This window comes from Cibotium barometz, chromosome 18 (genome assembly GCF_041138505.1).
Source record: "Cibotium barometz isolate CiBa-2024 chromosome 18, ASM4113850v1, whole genome shotgun sequence".
Lineage (NCBI taxonomy): Eukaryota > Viridiplantae > Streptophyta > Polypodiopsida > Cyatheales > Cibotiaceae > Cibotium > Cibotium barometz.
Window position 1 is genome coordinate 53,012,813 of NC_141063.1, and position 20,943 is coordinate 53,033,755.

The following is a 20,943-nucleotide window of genomic DNA, read 5'->3' on the forward strand; positions in this document are numbered from 1 at the left end:
TTGAGCCCATTTTTGGAGCATTCAACCAATTTACATTTGATCTGCCAGGATTTGGGCACTTGCAGCTCTTACAGGTGTCAGTTGATTGTGTTTTTCACGGCACATGTATACATTTGTGGTTTGCTGCAGTATATGTATGCCATTGTGGAAACTTTGACAGATTTGCATCATCGTGCAGTACACTTGCAGTTTTGGGACATGCATATGTATTTCTCCTAGTGAAGGAGTTCCCTTTCAGTCCATTGGTTATCCTGCTATTTATCTCCCGCATTCTTACGGTTTTCCTGGACATTGCATACTCGTAGTGACTCGTGACACATTTGTTGTCCTATCATGGCCAACAGAAATAATGACCTCTTTGGAATGCTATCTCAAGAGGACAAGCTCAAGGGGGACAACTACCCTATGTGGGCTTATATGATGCGTCATGTTTTGGTTGCCAAAAATGTATGGTTGTATGTGGATGGCACTGAGGAGCGTCCTCTTGCACCAACTCCAGTGGAAGGTGAAGTGATTCCCGCTCAACCTCCTGCAGGTCCACCTCCTCATCTTCCTCCTACTCAGCAGCAACGTACTTGGGATGCTAGGGATGCTCAGGCCCATGCATTGATTGCTCTCTCGTGCCGCAGGCATATCATTCCGCACATTCGATCTTGCACCACTGCAAAGGGTGCTTGGGATACCTTGGCGGCATTGTATTCAGGTCACAGAGTGAGGCTCGTGTAGCTTACCTTCGGGGCAAGCTTGAGACTAACCACATGCGAAGGTGACTCTATCGATCAGTACCTTACGCATGTGAAGGACCTACGAGAGTAGCTCATTAACATTGATGAGGTTTTGACAGATAGCTATCTTGTTCAGAAAGTTTTGCGCAACTTGCCTGACTCTTATCAAACATTTGGCACCACTTTGCGGTTGTTGGCTAGCAATGCACCTGATGCGGTCACTTTTGACAACCTTGTGACTCTCTTGCTCAGTGAAGAGCAATCTCGTTCCAACAGGAACAACATGATGTCTGTTGAGTCAACAATGGCTGCTCCTTTTCGTGGGAATATATCTGGGCCTAAACCTAGCCCATCGAATCCTCCCAAGACACATGACAAGCCTGAAAAGAAAAAGCGCTGTAACTATTGCAGGAAAACAGGGCACACCATAGAGGAATGCAGGAAGCATATTGAGAGTGAAAAAAAGAAGAAGCTGGCATCTTCTTCCACGGGTGCAAATCAAGCCAATTTGGCTACACGTGTCAGCCTTGACACTTACATCTTCATTGCCTGCAGAGATGTCTTCTGATGCCATTGCTTTTGATGACTATGCTCTATAGTCTGTACTCCACGGTATGCATTGTCTTGCAGATGCCTTTCAGGGGGGGATTCTACTTGCCCACATGCAGTTGGTGATGCCTCATGGTCACTTATGCTTGTTGACCCTTATGCTGGTCTATGCTAGACACTTTCTCTTATGTGATGTCTATTGGAGATGCCTTTTATGCTGTTTTCCCTTGCAACGGGATTGTTTCTACAGTGTTGACATTGTCACTTTCTCACATGTGATGTTTACTGGGACTGCCTTTTACTCACTTGGCCAGTGTTGGCTTGCTCTCATGGTTTTGACATGTCACATGTATATTCTTCATTGTGGGATTATGCATCTTTACATTTGCCATACATGCCACTGATCATGGCATCGCTGAGAGTTTACCTATCCTCTCATAGCATTGGCTGATGCCCACCTCGAGCCCCCACTTTTTCTCCCCATTTTCAGCTTTTCCCATTGCTGATTATTCCTCATCGGATCCTCCATTGATGAGTTTCACTTTTGCAACTTACATTGCATGTCTCACAGGCATGACTTCTAGATCCTGTTGCCTTTACACATGCGTATATCTGCTACCTCTGCTTATGCTTATCACTGGTGCAATTACAGAGCATTGATATGGATCACATGCAGTTCAGCTTGGCATTTGGTACTTGCCTTCAGGGGGGGTATTATGCGATGCCTCTTGGCTTGATGCAGTTGATGTCCACATGATCTTTGCCATGCATTTCTGGTGATGCATTTTTATACTACTGTGCTCTAGCATTAGCGCTATGACATTGAGGATTCTCCTTTTCCCCGTCATATAGTGCTTGCTTTTTCCATTGGCACTCCAGTTCACTCTTACTGTGGAGCATAGTGCAGGGCAGCATTCACAGCTTTATCACCCTGCTGCTACCCGTTCACACCATTCACTTGAGGGGGGTTTGTTGGTCATGTCCACTCCCGGCTAGTTCAGGTGTGAACCCAGCTTACTCACGGGCACTTTTTCCCTGTGACTGGACACAGTTTTTTCCCCGTGTGAACACACTTGTGTGTGTTGGGCACTTTGCCCTGGGCCTTTTTTAGTACTCACTTGTACTTTCATTTCATATCACTATTGAGTACATCTTTTCCAGTACTCTCACGTTTCTCTGTGCTTGAGGTTGTGTGTGTGTGTGTGTGTGTGTGTGTGTGTGTGTGTGTGTGTGTGTGTGCAGACTAGCTTCCCTCCTACCCAACAAAGAGGTGCAAGTCACTCCTTTTATTAGCAAGTTGCGTATACATATACAGGGTTATTTGGATCATGAGCATTTCTTGATTGCCCCTCTCAATGGATGTGATGTATTGGTTGGCAAGCCTTGGCATCATAGGCTTGAGCCCCACAAAGAATATAAAACCAACAGGATCGCCTTTATGCATAAAGGCTGCATGCATGTCATTGATGCTAGCAAAGAAGGGGATTCCATCCCAGTTGTATCTCATATCCAAATTAATAAGACAATGAAAAAGAGTCTTTCCGTGTACTTGGTTTTTGTTCGTGACAAAATTGAACAAAGTAATGTGTATGTGAATGTATTGACTCAAGATAGGCTGAATTTTCTTAATGCATATAAAGATTGTTTTGCCGATGCATTGCTAGGAGAGCTACCTCTTGAGAGACCCGAGGATCATCGCATAGATCTTGTGCCAAGTAGTTCTCCACCTAACCAACCCGCATATTGTGAGTGCCGCACAACAAGAGAAGATCATGAAGCAGGTTAATGAGCTTTCAAAGAAGGGTTTGGTTCAGCCAAGCTCCTCACCCTTTTTCTCTCCTGTGCTTCTTGTACAAAAGAAGGATGGATCTTTCTGCATGTGTGTGGATTATCGAGCTCTAAACAAGCTCACCATCAAGAACAGGTTTCCAATCCCATACATAGACGACATCTTGGATAAGCTTGATGGCTCGGCATGTTTCAGCCGTATAGATTTGAAGAGTGGCTATCACCAGATTCGTGTGGTGCCCCAGGATGTCCATAAAACCGCATTCAAGACAGCTTTTGGATTGTACGAGTTCTTGGTATGCCTTTTGGCCTTACCAATGCCCTAGCAACATTCAGCGGTATGATGGACATGATATTTCGACCCCATCGTAAATTCACAGGTGTATTCTTTGATGATTTCTTGGTTTTCTCCAAGAATAAGGATGAACATAAGACTCATTTGGCTACAGTGTTTGAAGAGTTGCGAAAGCATAAACTCTTCATAAATGCTAAGAAAAGTGAGTTCTTCCTCTCAGAGATACACTATTTGGGACACATCCATCCAAAGAGGGTGTAAGAATGGATCGTGCTAAGATTGAAACCATTCAGAATTGGCTAGAGTTGCAAAATGTACATCAAGTGCAGAGCTTTCTTGGGTTATGTTCATACTATAGACGATTCATAAGGCATTTTGCTAAGATTGCCTCGCTTTTGCATGATCTTACAAAGAAGAAAGCCACCTTCCAATGGACTTCCAATGAGCAAGATGCCTTCTTGCAACTCAAAAATGCTATCATTTATGGGCCCATGTTGATTGTTCCCGACTTGCAAAAGCCATTCACAGTGGAATGTGATGCATGTGGGAATTGTATAGGGGTTGTCCTAAATCAAGAGGGTCATGTAGTTCCTTATGAGAGCCGTCGATTGCATGATGCCGAGATCCATATAGACATTTATGAAAAAGAGCTCTTAGCTGTAATTCATGCCTTAAAAATATGGAAGCATTATCTTCTTGGGACTGAATTTGTAGTCAAGACAGATCATCAAAGCTTGAGGTACTTTCTATCTCAAACAAAGCTCTCGAAGAAGCAAATGAGAATGGCAAACTTTCTTTCCGTGTTCCATTTTCAGATTCTACATACTCCAGGAAAGAAGAATGTAGTGGCAGATGCTTTGTCCAGGAAGCCTTATATTGCTGCAGTTTCAATGGCCTCTCATGGGGACTTATTTGCCATGCGTGATTTGTATCATTTGGATGCTGATTTTTTCCATATATGGACTGATTTGATGGTTGGTCACTCATATGCCTCTAATGTGATCAAAGAGGGTTATCTTATGAAGGATAATTCCCTATGTGGTAAAGGATATGCGTCCAAAGGTTATAGAGGAATGTCACACCTCACCTTATGCTGGTCATAGAGGTATTTTACCTACGACACGCATGATAGAAAGATATTTCTTTTGGCCCAACATGCGTAAAGACATTGAGGCTTATGTACGCGCATGTATTACCTATCAAAAGGTGAAATTTGATAGGCAAAAGCCTCCAGGTTTGCTTCAACCACTGCCTATTCCCTCGCAGCCATGGGAAAGCATTACTATGGACTTACCTAGATCCCAGCATGGAAATGATGCTATTTGGACCATAGTTGATAGGTTTAGCAAGCAAGCTCACTTTTTGCCTGTCAAGAAAACCATTAAAGTTGATCATATGGTGAAGCTTTTTCTTGCTCACATATTCAGGCATCATGGTATGCCTAAGTCCATTGTTGGGGATAGAGATCCCAGGACTACGAGCCTCTTTTGGAGGGCTTTATTTAATAACATGGGCACTAAGCTTGAGTTCTCATCTACATATCACCCCCAAACAGATGGTCAAAGTGAGGCTGCAAATTCTGTTGTGTTGGATTTATTGAAGTGTTATGTGGCAGATCAAAAGAGTGCCTGGGAGAAGTATCTTCCACTTGTAGAGTTTGCCTACAATAACACAGTACATGTCTCCATGGCAAGGCCCTGTTTGAGATTATTTATGGCACAGTGATCTTACCTCCCATCCTTCGTACAAAGGATGAGATTTTTGCAACCAATGAGTATGTCCGTGACTTGGATGTAGCCTTTGCTCATGTGCGGACAGCCATTGCAAGGTCACAAGACAAGCATAAGAGGGCTGCCGACAAGCATAGAAGGGGCATGCAAGTCAAGTAAGGTGATTGGGTATTGCTGAAATTTGAGAAAGCTAGGCTTCAGAAGAGGCCAGGACAAGAGGGATCATATCCAAAGCTTTCTACTTGATAGTATGGACCCTTCAAAGTGATTGCATAGATCAATGAAGTGTCCTACAGGCTTGCTTTACCCAGCTATTGGAAGATTCACAATGCTTTTCACGTGAGTCTTTTGCGGAAGTATGTGGGGCCAGCTCCGGAAGAGCCTGTCACAGAAGATCCACCCGAGATTGATGAGCTTAAGGAGATCCTCCAGCCAGAGTAGATTGTTTTTCACAAGGAGAGAAAGCTACCACATGGGAAGCTTTCCAGGAGATACCTTGTAAAATTTAAGAACTACATACCCATTGATGCAAAGTGGATAGATGAGGATTACTTTATTGATTACCCGCAGCTTTTGCAGGCATATCTTGAGGCTTTTCAGTTGCGGTCAACTTATTAGAGGCCGAGGGGAATGTCACCATTTGGTCCATCTCCATTTCTGGAGCCACTTCTATGGGACTGTCACTCCATAGAGCGGCCAGATTTGTACCATGTTCACATGTGGCCAGGCCAGTGCCCCATGTGAAAGGGTCAGTCATTTGGTGTCACATGGACGGGAACCAGCTTTGTGCCACCTGTGTGTGACTAGTATTGTGCCATATGGACGCGAGCCTGTTTGTTGCCACCCGTGTATAACCAAGATTGTGTCTTATCCATGACTCCATGGTAGGACTGATATTTGTGCTGACCTTGTCTATGGGATTGTCACTCCCATAGGAAGGCTCGTGCCAGGACTTGTGTTTTGCCTATGGGACTGTCACTCCATAGGAAAAGCAGGGGTCCAGGACTTCACATTTCTGTAGGGCCAGTTTTGTGCTCGACAAGAAATCCTTGTACAAGTTTCATGAAAGGAAGATTTCATTCATTACATGTGCACATGTCGTGCCAGTACACTGGATGGGGACGCCCCCAATGTACCGTGGGTGTGTTGTTTGCTGATGAGTTGGTGTGGCGTGTGAACAGGTGGCAAGTATTGTCCATTGTTTAAATTAGTTAAGTGATCTAAAATATGTGTATTTTATCTTCCGATTTGTAGACCTCCTATAGGGAGCGGTTACATATGACGTATGCATTTGGCCAATCTCGAGGCGCTTAGCCCAACTGATTTCCATACGCATTACCAAACGCAAGAAATGAGAGTTCTACACTCTGAAAGCGGAATAGGGCCTCACAGCAAGGATGCTTGAGAGAACTCCGTAAGCACTGCCAAGACACTTGGTACTCATATGCACACTCTCTCTACCACATCCCGACCAGCCACCTCTACCCCCCCCCCTCCCCACCCCACCCCACCCCACCCCACCCCACCACCCCGACTATCTTCACACCGGGCATGGTACTCACGGCCATTCATGGACTAAGTAATGGGCGAGCACCATATGATGACAAACTCACCGCCGCGAGTACATCTCCCACTGATGTTACATTTGCACCCTTACAACCATTCGTAGACTACGTAATGGGCAAGCACCGGATCATGAGGGACTCACCGCCGAGTACATCTCCCATGCCGATGACACACTTGCGCCCTTACTAGCCTACATGTTCAATAGAGCCATTGGCTCTTCGACATCCCCATCAAACCAGCCTTGATGTACGGAGTACTTTTTTGGGGAGACCAGATCTATTAGACCGGGATTGGCAGCTTGTGGAGAGGCCCCAGGTCATGATGTTCTCTCGCATGATTCGCAGCAAACCATCGGTCCCACATTCGATCATTCGAGCAGAGTTCGCTACAGCCCCAATGGTGGTAGATGCACTTTTGCCGTTGAGTCCTCACAACAGCTCGTACTTGAGGGTGACACTCGAGCATGGTACACCCAAGTTTCCACCTGGTTTGTGATTGGCCAACTGTGGGTATCCTCCCGTTGCCTATTGGTGGAGACAAGAAGAGCAAGGCACATATTTAGAGATGAAGTGCCCATATGGAGACCTCGGGAGAAGAGGATCTGCAGATCATGCCACACAAGGGTCGAGACAGAGGAGCACTATACCTGTCACTGCCTAGTGTACTATGAGATCTGTGGGAGGTACCACTATCTCTTCTACCCATGTGCATGTGTACACCTTCTTATCCACTTATGAGGTGTACTTTATCTTTGTACTTGTGCACTTTATTGCAAACCCTAACCCTGATCCACAGGTACTCCAACATTTGGTATCAGAGCTGTCCACCTGTCTTGGGAACTATGGTCACCATTCAGCTGGTCATCATCGAAGTAGGTCGCCATCGCCTTAGCCATTGAAGCTAGTCGTCCTGTCACCGCCTATACACAGCTATGGCCAAAGCTGTAGAGCAGCCGCCACCCAACTTTATCGCTGCAATAAGCTCTACCCCCACACTTGTTATTTTTACACATTTGCAAGTATATCAAATCATGCAGTCATCAGGGTTTATTCAATAGCATTGTACTTGCAATGTATTGGTCGGTGCATTTGGTGTATGGTTAATATGGCTGGAAATTATGTATTTGGAATGCTTCCAGCTGAGGATAAATTGGATGGAACAAGTTACCCATTGTGGGCATACATGATGAGGCACCTACTGGTTGCCAAGGGCCTATGGGGTATGATTTATGGTGATGACGCATGTTCTCCCTCGTCAGTTGTGCAATAGTTAGTTGCTGCCGCAGAAGGCCAAAGCACAGCTGCATCTGGATCCTCTGTCATACAGGTATCTGTACCCCCTAATGCAGATCGACAACATTGGGATGTAGGGATGCGCAAGCACATGCGCTCATTACTCTCTCCGTGAAGAGGAGCATCATTCCTCATATCCGTTCTTGTGTCACTGCTAAGTTGGCTTGGGATGCACCTGTCGCACTTTATCAAGTGTGCAATGAGGCACGAGTGGCCTATTTCAAGAAGCAGTTGGATATGTTGCATATGGATGAGGGTGACTCTATGGATGAGTACTTGACGAACATAGTTGTCACGGTACGAAAATACGATACCGTACGGTACGATACCATACGGGAATATTCGGTACGATATGAAATTGTGGGATACCGTACGATAAAATACGGTTTTTTTTATTAAAGAACACCTACAAACATAGACATTTTCAATTGGAAGGGTAGAGTCTAGAGAAGTTGTTTCAAACCAAAATATCATTAAAAACAACTAAACAAGTTTGAAGTGACAAACAAAAGTACATAAAGTATAGAGGTGCGATGCGATCATGTGCGCTAGGCGCGCCGCGCGAGTACAAAAAGAGAGGCTAGAGCCAAGGCCCAAGGAGAGACTAGACAAAGGCATCCCTATCAGAGCTCTCGCTGAAATCATCCTCATGAGAAGAGGACACATCAATGGCCTCGCCGAAGTCGCCATCGCTAAGAAGGTTGCCCTCATCATCGAACTCAGGCTCTCTAAGCTCATGTGAGAAGCCAAAGGGAGCATCCTCATCCGCAAGAGCGAGTGTGGAGCTACCCGATCCACGCCGCACATAGGTATGCACTATGTCCCTGGAAGCACCATGAACCGTGCATCCACGGCTTCCTACTTGCACTCCTCTGCCACTACCTCCATGCCCACGACGAGTGCGAGTAGGTCGTCGATCAAACGACTCGAGCTCTCAATAGATCTCTGCATAGATCCTCTCCTCCTCCTCATCCTGCACTTTGTTTACACTCTCAAGAGTGCCCCCTGTGAGCTTGAATGCATCCACATTCACCTACATTGTACAATGATCAAGTGACAAGCAATGTATTAGAATTTGGTTCCAAATTTCAATAAACATTGAAGTTTGAAATTTGAATGCTTATAACTTATAACTTATAAGTTGTAACTTATACCTGTCTCACCGATTCCATCTTTTGCATTGCGCACACCATGCGCAAGTTAGCGTGGCAATACACTAGCTGCTCTAACTGTTGCGTGCGCAAGCGATTACGTAACTTCGTGTGTACAAGTGAGTAGGAACTCCAGTTCCTCTCACATGCACTTGAAGAGCAATCCTGAGCTAGGATTCTCAAAGCCACCTTTTGGAGGCTTGAGAGCGCATACCCAAATATCTCCCACCAAAAGAGAGGCTTCACAAGGGATTCCCTCTTCCAACAGGTAGTAGATGCAAACGCGGCTCCTCCCCTTTGGTGTCATTGTAGCTTATGAGCTCCTCAAGGAACTTCCCATGGCGATCCTCCGGCAATGCTTTGGGCAAGTAAGCATCTCGGGCTTCAAGTAGCTCCACGTCGGTGAAGAGGACGGGTGATTTGTAAGCCGGATGCAATAAAGCGGCAAGACCATGGATAGGTCTTCGCATCCACTTCCATCTCTTCTCCACAATGGCCAACATACCATCGCGCTTCTCCTCGTCGATGGAAGGAGAAGCGCGTAACTCTGCTATGACCTCTCTCATGAAGTGAACAAGAAGGCCAAATCATCAAGTTTTTAGCTTGTCGGAATGAGGGAAGAGTGTACTATCTAGCTCTAGTGCCAAAATGGATTCAGGGGAGGATTTCACATCGTGGAGGCGCTCCAAGAGGAGCCACATGTAGGCGAAGCGTGTAGATGAAGGCTTCTTCAATTCCAACTTGCTATGTTCGCGGAACATGGCAAGCACCTTCACCTTTGTGGTGAAGAAGGTGACAATAGAGATAGCTTCGGTCATTACTTCCTTCATCCACACTAACTTGCCCATATCCTCCATGAGCAAGTCAATGCAATGGGAGGCACAAGGCGTCCATACTATGGAGGGATAGTCCTCCTCGAGCAACTTCCCCATCCGACGGCAATTTGAAGCGTTGTCGGTGATGACTTGCACCACGTTCTTCGATCCAACCTACATGTCACAATGCACATGAATGGATGCAATGAGCGTATGCGGTATGAGACTTGAGTCATGATATAGCCACATATGATCATATCACATATACTAAAGCCTAAACTCTAAAGACTTGAGTGCAATTTGAAAGTTGAAACTTACCTCCATGATGGCTTGCTTGATATGGCGATATATGAATGCACCCGATGTTTTCCTCCCCACCTTTCCGGAATCCACGCCCCGCACAAAGTATGTGCCAAGAGGGCAAGAGACAAGTATATTGATGATGCCTCTCTTCTTCCGGTCACTCCATCCGTCGGAGAGGATGCTACACCCATACTTGGACCATGCCGCCCGCACCGGATTGAGAGATCTATCGATTCTCTCCCTCTCATCCACAAGCCTCTTCGTGCGCATGTCATGATAGGAGACGCCGGTCCATCCTTCACATGGGCCCACATTTGCAATGGCTTTCACCATTGACTTCCATTGATCTACCATGAGCACATGGAATGAGAGATTGCACTCAATAATGGTGCGTGCAATCTCTATATCCGCCAGCCGTTGCCGTTCTCAGAGATGTGATAGAGAAGAAGAGCCCGGTGGCTTGGGCTAGAGTGGCTTGCCTCATGGGAGACTCAAGCCTTTGTCTCTTTGAGGAGGCGGAGGCGGCACCGATGGAGGTGGCACCGATGGAGGCGGCGGGGGAGGATGTATCACAAGGCGGGGAAATGACCTCATCAGCCGCCCTTGAGCTTCTACCACTATCATAGTGAGCATCCAATCCACCCTTGATCTTGTTGAAGATCTCATCGGATATAGCAAGGGGGACTTCCTTGCATGGCGCAACTCGCCCCCCCACCTTTCCAACATGTTGGAGAAGCCTAGTAATTCCACTTGTGTATTGTTTGCCACAATACTTAACAAGTCCACCTATATGACTTGGACTTTCCATCGGCTTTCTCTACATGGATAGCATGCACATTGAAGGCTTCATTCTTCTCCCTTGTCATTGTAATAGAGAGAGAGAAGTTAGAAGATTCAAGAGATGGATAGGCTTGAGAGAGAGAGAGAGAGAGAGAGAGAGAGAGAGAGAGAGGCTTGAGAAAATGAGAGAGTGAGGCTTGAGTCTTGACTCTTGAGAGAGAGAGAGCCTAAAGGCTTGAGAGAGAGAGAGGCTTGAGAGAGGGCCTATGGGGGAGAGAGTGGCTTGAAAGTTGAGAGTTGAGAGTTGAGAGAGAGAGAGAGAGAGAGAGAGAGAGAGGGGGGCTTGATGGTCACTTGAGCAAGACTCAAGAGAGGGGGGGGCTTGATGGTCACGACTCACTTGAGTAATGAGAGGCTAGAGCCTTGAGAGAAGCTTAGTGGGTGGGCATTTTTTAAGCATGTGGCATGTCCAATGGGCCAAGCAAACACATGGACCACAAAGCAAGCCAAAAACGGCCAGCAAACGGCTGCAAAACGGCGAAAGAAACGGCGCAGGTGGCAGCGAAACGGCTATAAACGACCATATCGTACCGTACGAACCTGCTCGTACGCGTACGAGAAACAACTATGTTGACGAAGGTTAAAGACCTTCGAGAGCGGCTTGCCAACATTGATGAGATCATTCCGGATAGCTCTCGTCACTTCTATACTCAATGCATTACCTGGCTGGTATCAAGGATTTGCTACTAATCTCAGATTGCTCATGAAAGGCAATGCAAACGCTTTTTCGTTTAGTGAGGTTGTTTCTTTGCGTCTGCATGAGGAAAGTCCCCAAGATAAACAGGTCTCGTATGAGGGTTGGTGATCAGGCTTTTGTTGCTAATGGCAAAGGCAAAGGCAAAGAATCTAGTGCCAATGGCTATAGGCAAAAAAGTGGATCACCCGCCTCTTTTGGCAAGGATGCTAAAAGAGTGACAACGAGAAGCCCAAGGGGACAAACGTAATTACTGTCAGAAACGAGATCACTACATTAATGAATGCAAGAAGAGGCTTGCAAAAGAAAAAGAGAAGAAAGACTCGAGATTGTTTGTGGCCGATGCGTCAGCACCTAGTACTGAAAAGAAGGAAACATGTAACTATGCTCAAGACGACCGGGCATTCCAGGTTCAGTGTAGCTATTATCCTTCTTTACATGATGCATGCTTATCGATGGCAGATTCTTATATATGGTACTTTGACAATGGTGCTAGCAAGCACATTGCGTCACAGTGCCATTTATTTGCCTCATTGGGAGAAGCACCGAATGGGGGTATTGTTACATGTGCTACTCCTCTTATGATGTCAAAGGAGTTGGGAAGATTGTGCTTGCTGCTGCCAATGGTGGGACAATCACGGTCTCAAGTGTATTGTATGTTCCTGGAATCAACAAGAATCTCCTATCAGTTTCGGCCGTCACTGGGTCCGGCCTAGTTGTCCGTTTCGTTGATGACAGATGCCCCGTACATGATTGCAGCTATCACGTGCACACCCGTGCCATGGCCTAAACCTCAGCATGAACAGCATAATCCCTGTTGAGGACAACATTTAGAAGAGTAGCAAGGCTAGTTTATGGGTTAAGAAGCAATCGGCAGCACTATGGGCAGCCGTCAGCAGCAACGACAGCATCGAGGCCACACGTGTGAAACAAGACAGCATTTAATGTTGCATTTTATCTTGGCCGACCAGCATCTCTATCCCATGTATAAGCACAAGCCATCATTCGCATTCATTATTCACCTTTTGAAGTCTAGCAGTCAATAGTAGCATGTAGAAGGCCAAAGGTCACCCCTACAGGGTAGACCAAGGGCCTACAAGATGTACAAACTTTTAAGTCACCTTTTTGTACCACACAACCCATGCTTTCATGCAAAAACCATCAAAGTTTTATGCTCATAGGATCTCTTTGACACCATTCTTCCCTTGTACAATCTTAGACAGCCACATGTGGAGCATTTTGCTGCTCAACAAGTGCTGAAATTCAGCCCCCACTAGCTGCAAATCAACCCGCTTTGGCTGAGATTCAGCCCATTTTACAGCTCACAGACCATGCCTTTGATGAGGCTATTGTGGATGATGCAGTGTATGAGCAACTGACAGCCATTCAAACGTCCAAACGGGTGTCAGGATGGTTGTTGGATACACTTTGTGATAGCAAGATCACAAGTCCTCTGCCCAGCAGGACACGTGCAAGCTCTCACTATGCATCTGGTTACTATGTGGATCATGCTCTCATTGCCACCACTTGCGAGATGACAAGCAACCTGTTTCCTTTGAGGAAGCACAAGAAGATAATGGATGCATGCCATGCAGGATGAGTACGACTCAATCCTCAAGAATGACACTTGGTATTTGGTTGATTTGCCTTGTGACAAGAAAGCCATTGGTACAAAGTGGGTTTACAAGCTCAAGCATAAGGCATGTGGTAGCGGTCATGTGGTAGCGTTGACCGCTACACGTTGACCGCTACAGGGCGAGGTACCACATGACCGCTACACGTTGACCGCTACAGGGCGAGGCTTGTTGCAAAGGATCATGCTCGGCAGAAGGGCATCGATTAAGATGAGACCTTTGCTCCCACTTCTCGTATGACTACCATTAGGTGTATTATTGCCATGCCTGTATACCATGGATGTAATGTGCATCTGTTGGATATTAAAACCGCCTTCTTGAACTGTGATTTGCATGAGGAAGTTTATGTATATCAATCTCGTGGTGTCGTTCAGAAGGGTCAAGTGAACAAAGTGTGCAAGTTACACAAAGCTTTGTATGGCCTTAAGCAAGCTCCCAAAGCATGGTACAAGAAGATACATGCATACTTGGTTGCACACGGGTTTCATAATAGTCCAACAAAGAGCACCCTCTATGTCAGACACAAAAGAAGATTTGTTGATCATCGTTTTATATTTTGGAGACATGCTACTCGCAAGCCCCGATATTGACCAAATTTCAACCTTCAAGGCTGAATTACATAAACCAACTCGGGTTCCATAGGAATATGCCTAGTCATGTCCTCGAGGTTAGGGATCTCCTCTACTGACACAATCTCATCAACTTCACCCAAACATTCTTTCAAATGACTAATGTGAAATACAAGGCAAATCTTGATTTCAAGAGGTAGTGCTAACCGGTAAGCCACATCACTAATCTTCTTTGTGATCTAGTAAAGATGACAACATTGAGAAGATAATTTGTAATGCTTGCCACTCCTTATCATTTTAGAGTCCTTTGAGACTTTAAGATACATCCACATGTCCTCTCCTAAAACTCTCACGGTCCAATGTTGATCAACATAAAACTAAGCGCGATCGTGAGCACTCTTTACGCTTTCCCTTGCAACTTTCGGCATATCCTACATACCTTGCAAGAAATCTCCTGCCACTTGCAACTTGACCCCCGTGTAGCCCTACAGCAACTGGTGACTTCGTTGATAACCGGACATAAGCATAAATGGGCTAAAACTAGTAGCCACATGCTTAGGACTGTTATAAGCAAACTAAAACTGTGGAAGATACCTTTCCCACTTGGACTATCTCTTGGAGACATATGCCCTATGCATATCCTCAATAGTTTGGTTCATCCTCTCCGTCTAACCATCTGACTTGGGATGATCTGAAGATGACATACTCAAATGTGTTTCCAATTTGGAGAACATCGATTGCCAAAATGGGACAGTGAATTTGGAATCCTGGTCACTGACAATCTCCTCGGGCAATCCATAGAGCTTATCATCAACAGTGTAAGAATCATATACACAAGTAGTACCTTTTAGGATATTTTGTCGTATGCCATGACCCCTTTGTGAGCCCCAATCCGAGGACACATCAAGCACAAGCTACGTAGGTCAGTCTCCTAGCCATAAAGGTCAGTGTCAGGTCAGTCCTCTTAATCCACTGTGGAGAATTCAGCAAGTGTTCATCATATAGGTGTGTGTAAATGTCAGCCATAATAGTGGGATGCATGTTAAGCACTCAGTCAAATTTCAAGTAGAAGACGCCAGCTCTAAGGCCAGCCCCAAGGCGGCCCCTAACCTGGGCAAGCCTTGCAAGGTCAGTCCTCTTAACCCACTGTGGAGAATTCAGCAAGTGTTCATCATATAGGTGTGTGTAAATGTTAGCCATAGTAGTGGGATGCATGTTAAGCACTCAGTCAAATTTCAAGTAGAAGACGCCAGCTCTAAGGCCAGCCCCAAGGCAGCCCCTAACCTGGGCAAGCCTTGCAAGGGGTACTTAGTACCCCTAGCCAGCCAGGAAGACCAGGTGACAAGCCATATGGCCTATCATAGTCACAGGGGACGGCGGGGACGGTGCCTAGGAACGCTGGGACGCCAACACGGGACGGCGGACGGACGGGGACGGACGGACGTCCCCTGACGGGCGTTTCAAACCGGGGACGGCGCAGGGACGGGGGACGGCTGTCGGGGACGGCCTGTGCGGGGACGGCAAATAGCCGTTGCGCCTGCGTCGCCTGCGCCCGTTTCTCGCCGTTGCGCCCGTTTCTGGCCGTTGCGCCTGCTTGCCGCGTGCCTGCCATTGTAGCCGTTTATGGCTGTTGGGCTTGGGCTCTACTAGCCGTTTATGGCTGTTGGGCCTTGGCCCTCTCTCTCTCTTGCCTATCTATATAAGAGCCCACCTCTACAAGGCTACAAGCTGCCACACACAAGTTCATTGCTCATTGCTCAAGCTTCTTGAATCTTCTCTCGAGTCTCTTCCAAGTTCCAAGCTCTAGGGCCTAGGCTCTCACCTCTCCCTCAAGCCTCTTGAGTCTTCCAACTTCCAAGCCTCTAGGCTCTCTCTCTCTCTCTCTCTCTCTCTCTCTCTCTCATTCCTCAAGGCTCTCTCTCTCTCTCTATCTCTCTCTCTCTCTCTCACTCCTCAAGGCTCAAGAGTCAAGCGGCAAGCCATCTTCAACCATGGCATCCTCCTCACGTGCCGGGGCTTCTCGTAGAAGGACAACGGGATGGACATGGTGGGAGGAGGTAAACTACACCACATCCGTTCATGGAGGCGGTTCTCGGCCATGGGTATGCAAGCTTTGCCTGTACCGGCGAACGGGTGGCGCCGACAAAGTGCGAGCCCACCTCTTGAATGAGAGTGGGCATGAGGTGAGGTTTTGCACGAATGTCACGCCCGAGAAGAGACGGGAACTTCTTGACAAGCTTAGCGTCTACGAAGCGGTCGAAGCGACAAGAAGGACACCACGAGTGGCCGTGGATCCCGCGACGATGGGGAGAGGAACTCAAGCCTCTACCATGGAGTCATGTGGTGGATCGGGATCATGCACACCATCACCTTCGCCATCAAGTCGGAATGTTACTCCATCCACGACACCGGCACCCTCCATCTCCACGGCCTCTCAATCATTACGTGGCCCACGGCGACAATCTACACTTGGGGAGAATTGGAACCCCAAGTTGAAGGAGGAGGTGGATATGGCGGTGGCCCGCTTCTTCTTCCACGACCACATTGCCTTTCAAGCGGCTAGGTAAGTGCAATCGATCATTGCCAATTCATCATTCATGTTTTCATCATCCTAGTCTCCTTCTCATTAGTAAATTACTTTCTTGAATAGGTCGGAATACTTCAAGGTAATGGTTAAGAAGATTGGGGAGTATGGCTCAACCTATACGCCCCCCTCATCCGAGAGCTTGCGCACTACATTGCTCGACAAGGAGAAGCGCATTGTAGAGCAAGCGGCCGACAACACAAAGCGGCAATGGGAGAGGAACGGAGTCTCCCTCATTGTGAATGGATGGAGTGACACCCGCAAGAGGAGTATTCACGGCATGGTTGCATATTCCCGTGGAGAGATGTACTTCATCTCATCTCATGATGCATCCGGCGCACTGGGAAGAGCGCGGATGTGCTTGCGGCGGAGTGGGCTACCACCATGGAGATCGTTGGCCCCGAGCATGTAGTGGGCTTTGTTGCGGATGGGGAGCCTTCCAATAGGGCGGCGGGAGCTATTCTCCAAGGTATGTATGGACATGTCACGGTGTCCTTTTGTATGGCTCATTGCCTAAACAACCTCCTCAAGGACATCGGGGCATTACCATGGATCAGCCCGCTCATTGAGGAGGCCAACACCATGGTCTCCTTTGTCCTCAACCACCAAAGACTTCGGCATGAGTTCAACAAGAGGTCCTGTCTCTCTCTTCTCAAATATTCCGACACCCGGTTCGCCTGCAACTTTCTCATGTTGGGCCGGTTGAAGGATTGTAGTGGTGCTTTGAGGGGGCTTTTCCTTAGCGACGAGTTTGTCGCCATGCAAGAGTCCCATACAAACACTGGCCAAGAGTGTAGGCTACGGGCGGATGACGCCTCTTGGTGGGAGCGTGTGAAGACCACAGATGCTATGGTGAGGCCCATAGTCCACCTGTTGAGGATTGTAGACGCTATGCAGCCGTGCATAGGCAAGGTCTACGAGGCCATGGATCGCATGATAGAGAAGTTGAAAGACTTCGTGCCTGACGAAGACAGATACGAGGAGATCCATGCCTTGTGTCTAGGAAGGTGGAATTCCTACTACTCTCCATTGCATGCAGCAGCTTATGTGGTGGACCCAGAATTCCAAGGCAACAAGCAGGAGAGCGACCGGGAGGTGAGCGCTGGATGGAGGATCATCTTGGATCGTCTTGTGCCTGATGCATCGGTAGGGCGCAAGATCAGGGACCAGCTTTCGATGTACAGGTCGTTTCATGGCTCCTATGGCTGTCATGATGCACAGGTTGACCGCTCCAAAGTTGGTGCTGCTCTATGGTGGGAGGACTTTGGTTCAGATGGACCGGAGCTGCAGCAGCTTGCCATCTGCATACTTAGCCAGGCCGTCAGCTCCTCTTGCTTGGAGCAACTTTGGAGTACCTACAGCCACATTGCCTCTAGGAAGAGGAACCGACTCGGGGTAGAGCGTGCCAATGACCTTGTCTTCGTCAGCGCGAACTTGCGAATGCTTTGCAAGAGCATGACCAAGAAGGCAGATTCCTTCACCGAGTGGGAGATGAGTCAACAAGAAGAGCAACGGGAGGATGAGGTGCAGGAGCAGCATGCCAGTGAGGATGAGACTGAGGATGAGCTTGATGCTTCTTTGGCAGCTGCACAAGCTACCCATGACCATGAGGCGAGCACTTCACGTGGATGATCATTCATGGATCATGATTCATGGGCCTTACTACTTAGCTCTAGCCTCTAGCCTCTAGTCTTCAGCACTTTTTTGTCATTGACTCATTTGAGTCCGTCCTTGTATTTTGCCTCCTTAAGGCTCCTGAGTCCTGACTCTTGAGTCATGACTCATTTTGTATCTACTTAATTATTGATATGACTCAAAATCTTAGCATTTTAGTGTAAATTTGTGCTCATTTTGATGTGCTTCCAAAGTAGAATAAGTGCAGAGTAGAAAATTTTAAAAAAAAAGTATTTTTTGAGTGCCGTTCCCTCCCCCGTCCCCGTTCCCTACTTATGGCCGTCCCCCGTCCCGTCCCCGTCCCCGTCCCCCGTCACCGTCCCCCGTCCCTTGTGACTATGTGGCCTATACAAGCAGTCGGCCAGGTCCTTGTGGGCTTGGGCACTAGTCGGCCACGCCAGACAGGTGGTCAGCCAGGCCAGACTATGTCGGCCAGGTCAGGCAGCCAGCCGACCAGCAATCCAATGAGCCGACCAGCATTTATTGCTAGTCGTGGGCATTTGCTGCTGGCCAACAGGCTATTGAGGCAGCCGACTTGCATCCTGGAAGCATATAAAAAGGTATGCCATGTTCAATCCCAAAAAGATCATATGGTAAAATTCAGAGATCATCAAGCTAACTTGTGCCTTCAGCCCAAGGCAAAGAATCTCAATCTCTTTAAGAGTATTCAGCACACCTACCCTCAGCCTTGGGCTGGTGTATTTCTCTCGAAGATAGCTTCACAGTCGTCAACAGCTTATGCACGGTTCTGCCCAGCGATTGGTCGCTTTGTCCTTGCGTTTGGCAATCAGTTTGTCCACTCAGTCTTGTGGACACAGTTCAGCTTGTATATAATTTTTTTTCTTTTTCTTTTTTCTTATAGTACGTTATATTACTAGTGGGAAACCTCCAAGTGGAGGAGAAAACCCACAATCAAAATACCAAAAACATGAGTAAGTTACAAGCCCAGCGGTCCAACTATGAGACAACTAAAATTCAACGGCCTTCAAAGAACACTAGTGGCTGCTGCAAGGGAAGAAGAGAGAAAAGACGGGATTTCCTAAAGAAAGCAAAACAGGGAATATCTTGTGTGGCAAAGATCAGCTGATTTCTTGCATGATAAATGGACCATAGGACCCAAAATCTGGTCCATGCAATGAAAATATCAAATTCTGGTAAAGTGGAGGAAATGCTGCCAAATAGCCAAAAAATTTGCCGAAAGATCTGCCCACAAATCTCACATGATGTGTCCTTCTCCATGACCACATTCACTCACAAGAGATTGCAAAGGATACAAAGGGGAATCACAAACATGTTCCTGAAAAAAGTGTATGAGACCACATAGATGGATCAAGACACACCCCCATGCAAACAAATCATTCGCATGCATCTTTGTAACCCCATTGCCTTCACAAAGAGTAAGCTCATAGTTAAAGCATGAGAAGAAAACTCACTGAGGTTTGCAATCCACCATGTGACATTCACATGCTCATTCCACATCATACTTCGTTTTTGTCTTTTGTTATGATAGACCTAGGCAATGCTTTAGGCATCCTAAATTTTACAGATTGTATACATTCTGTACCACTTTGGTCTCATAGGCCATCTAGCCTTCCATAGACAACAATAAACCCCTCTCCTCACCGGACAACCTCAGACAAGCACGCAAAGATAGGTACCACGATCATAGGGAGGTTTCAAGATGCATCACAGGCGGCTTGTGCCCAAGAGACTTTTATTGCAGAGTTTGAGGAGAAAAAACTAAATGGGTATTTGCAGGTCTCCTCTAACAAAGCCACCTGCCTTTTATTATGCCACCCTTGTATCTAACTTTTTTAGTCGTCTATTTTTAGCATCTTTTATGAGGTGATCAATTACCTTTCTTAACATGTTTCCATGCTAATGTGCTTGATAGATACACTCTTCATGCATTGCCTTGGTCTCATAAGCCTTTTGTAAAATGTTAATACACTTTTCTGTCCTCGTCCTCATTCTGCTGCTCCTCATCCCGCAAAGCACCCCCCAAGTCCCCCGTTTGCATTTTCTCTCAATGTGCATGCACATGAGCAGGCGACTTACCACACATTCGAACAAGACTCAGAATCCAAGCAGTGCAAGAGGAATTGATACTCCTCAAACCCGTCTTATTAGAAAGTTCTTTACAAGCAAACTAAGAAGTTCAAATCGATCAAACATTTGACTGGATAAAAGAAACTGTAAAATCAAAGAGCATGAGTTGGAACATGCTAACAGCCTTCAGCCTTTTCATAAAGCAAGGTAGCTTAGTGGGAAACAAAACATTATGTGAGCTTACTTGCTTATTTCGACGCTCGTTTTCCTCACGTAAAGCAAACTCCTGCACCCATAAGGACAAGTCAAAAGGTAATGAGTCCTTGCATATGGTGGCTAATTCTTCAAGTGAAAGTGGGAGCTTCAAAAGAATGGACATTGAATCTTGATATACTGGAGATAATTTTCTTGAAAGTTTTGACATGTGTCCAACTGAAATCCTCCATGTAAGTAATTGAAGGTGTGTCATGTTTATGTCAAATTGCAAGACAAGGAACTCCTTAAAGCTCTATTTTCATGCTGCATACCTCTTCCTCATACGTATCCACATTTGGGTACAAAGCTGCAATAAGGGCATCAAAATTCAAATCATCCCTGAGGGAGCGTCTGCTTGCACAGTGTGTGCGGCAAACTGGGCATTCATTGTTCCTAATAAGGATCACACAAAAAAAAGACAAAAATGTCT

The 20,943-nt window shown here is 46.6% G+C and overlaps 1 protein-coding gene across 1 annotated transcript in view; it reads right to left on the reverse strand.

Annotated features, from left to right (window-relative positions):
- LOC147629475 (putative E3 ubiquitin-protein ligase RING1a) overlaps positions 1-20,943 on the reverse strand; it is a 67,692-nt gene that overhangs the window by 13,354 nt on the left and 33,395 nt on the right. The window contains exons 5-6 of the mRNA XM_086812734.1: positions 20,786-20,906; positions 20,503-20,544 (exon numbers count right to left, since the gene is read on the reverse strand). Coding sequence (XP_086668860.1) covers positions 20,503-20,544; positions 20,786-20,906 — 163 coding nt within the window. The remainder of the gene's footprint in view (positions 1-20,502; positions 20,545-20,785; positions 20,907-20,943) is intronic.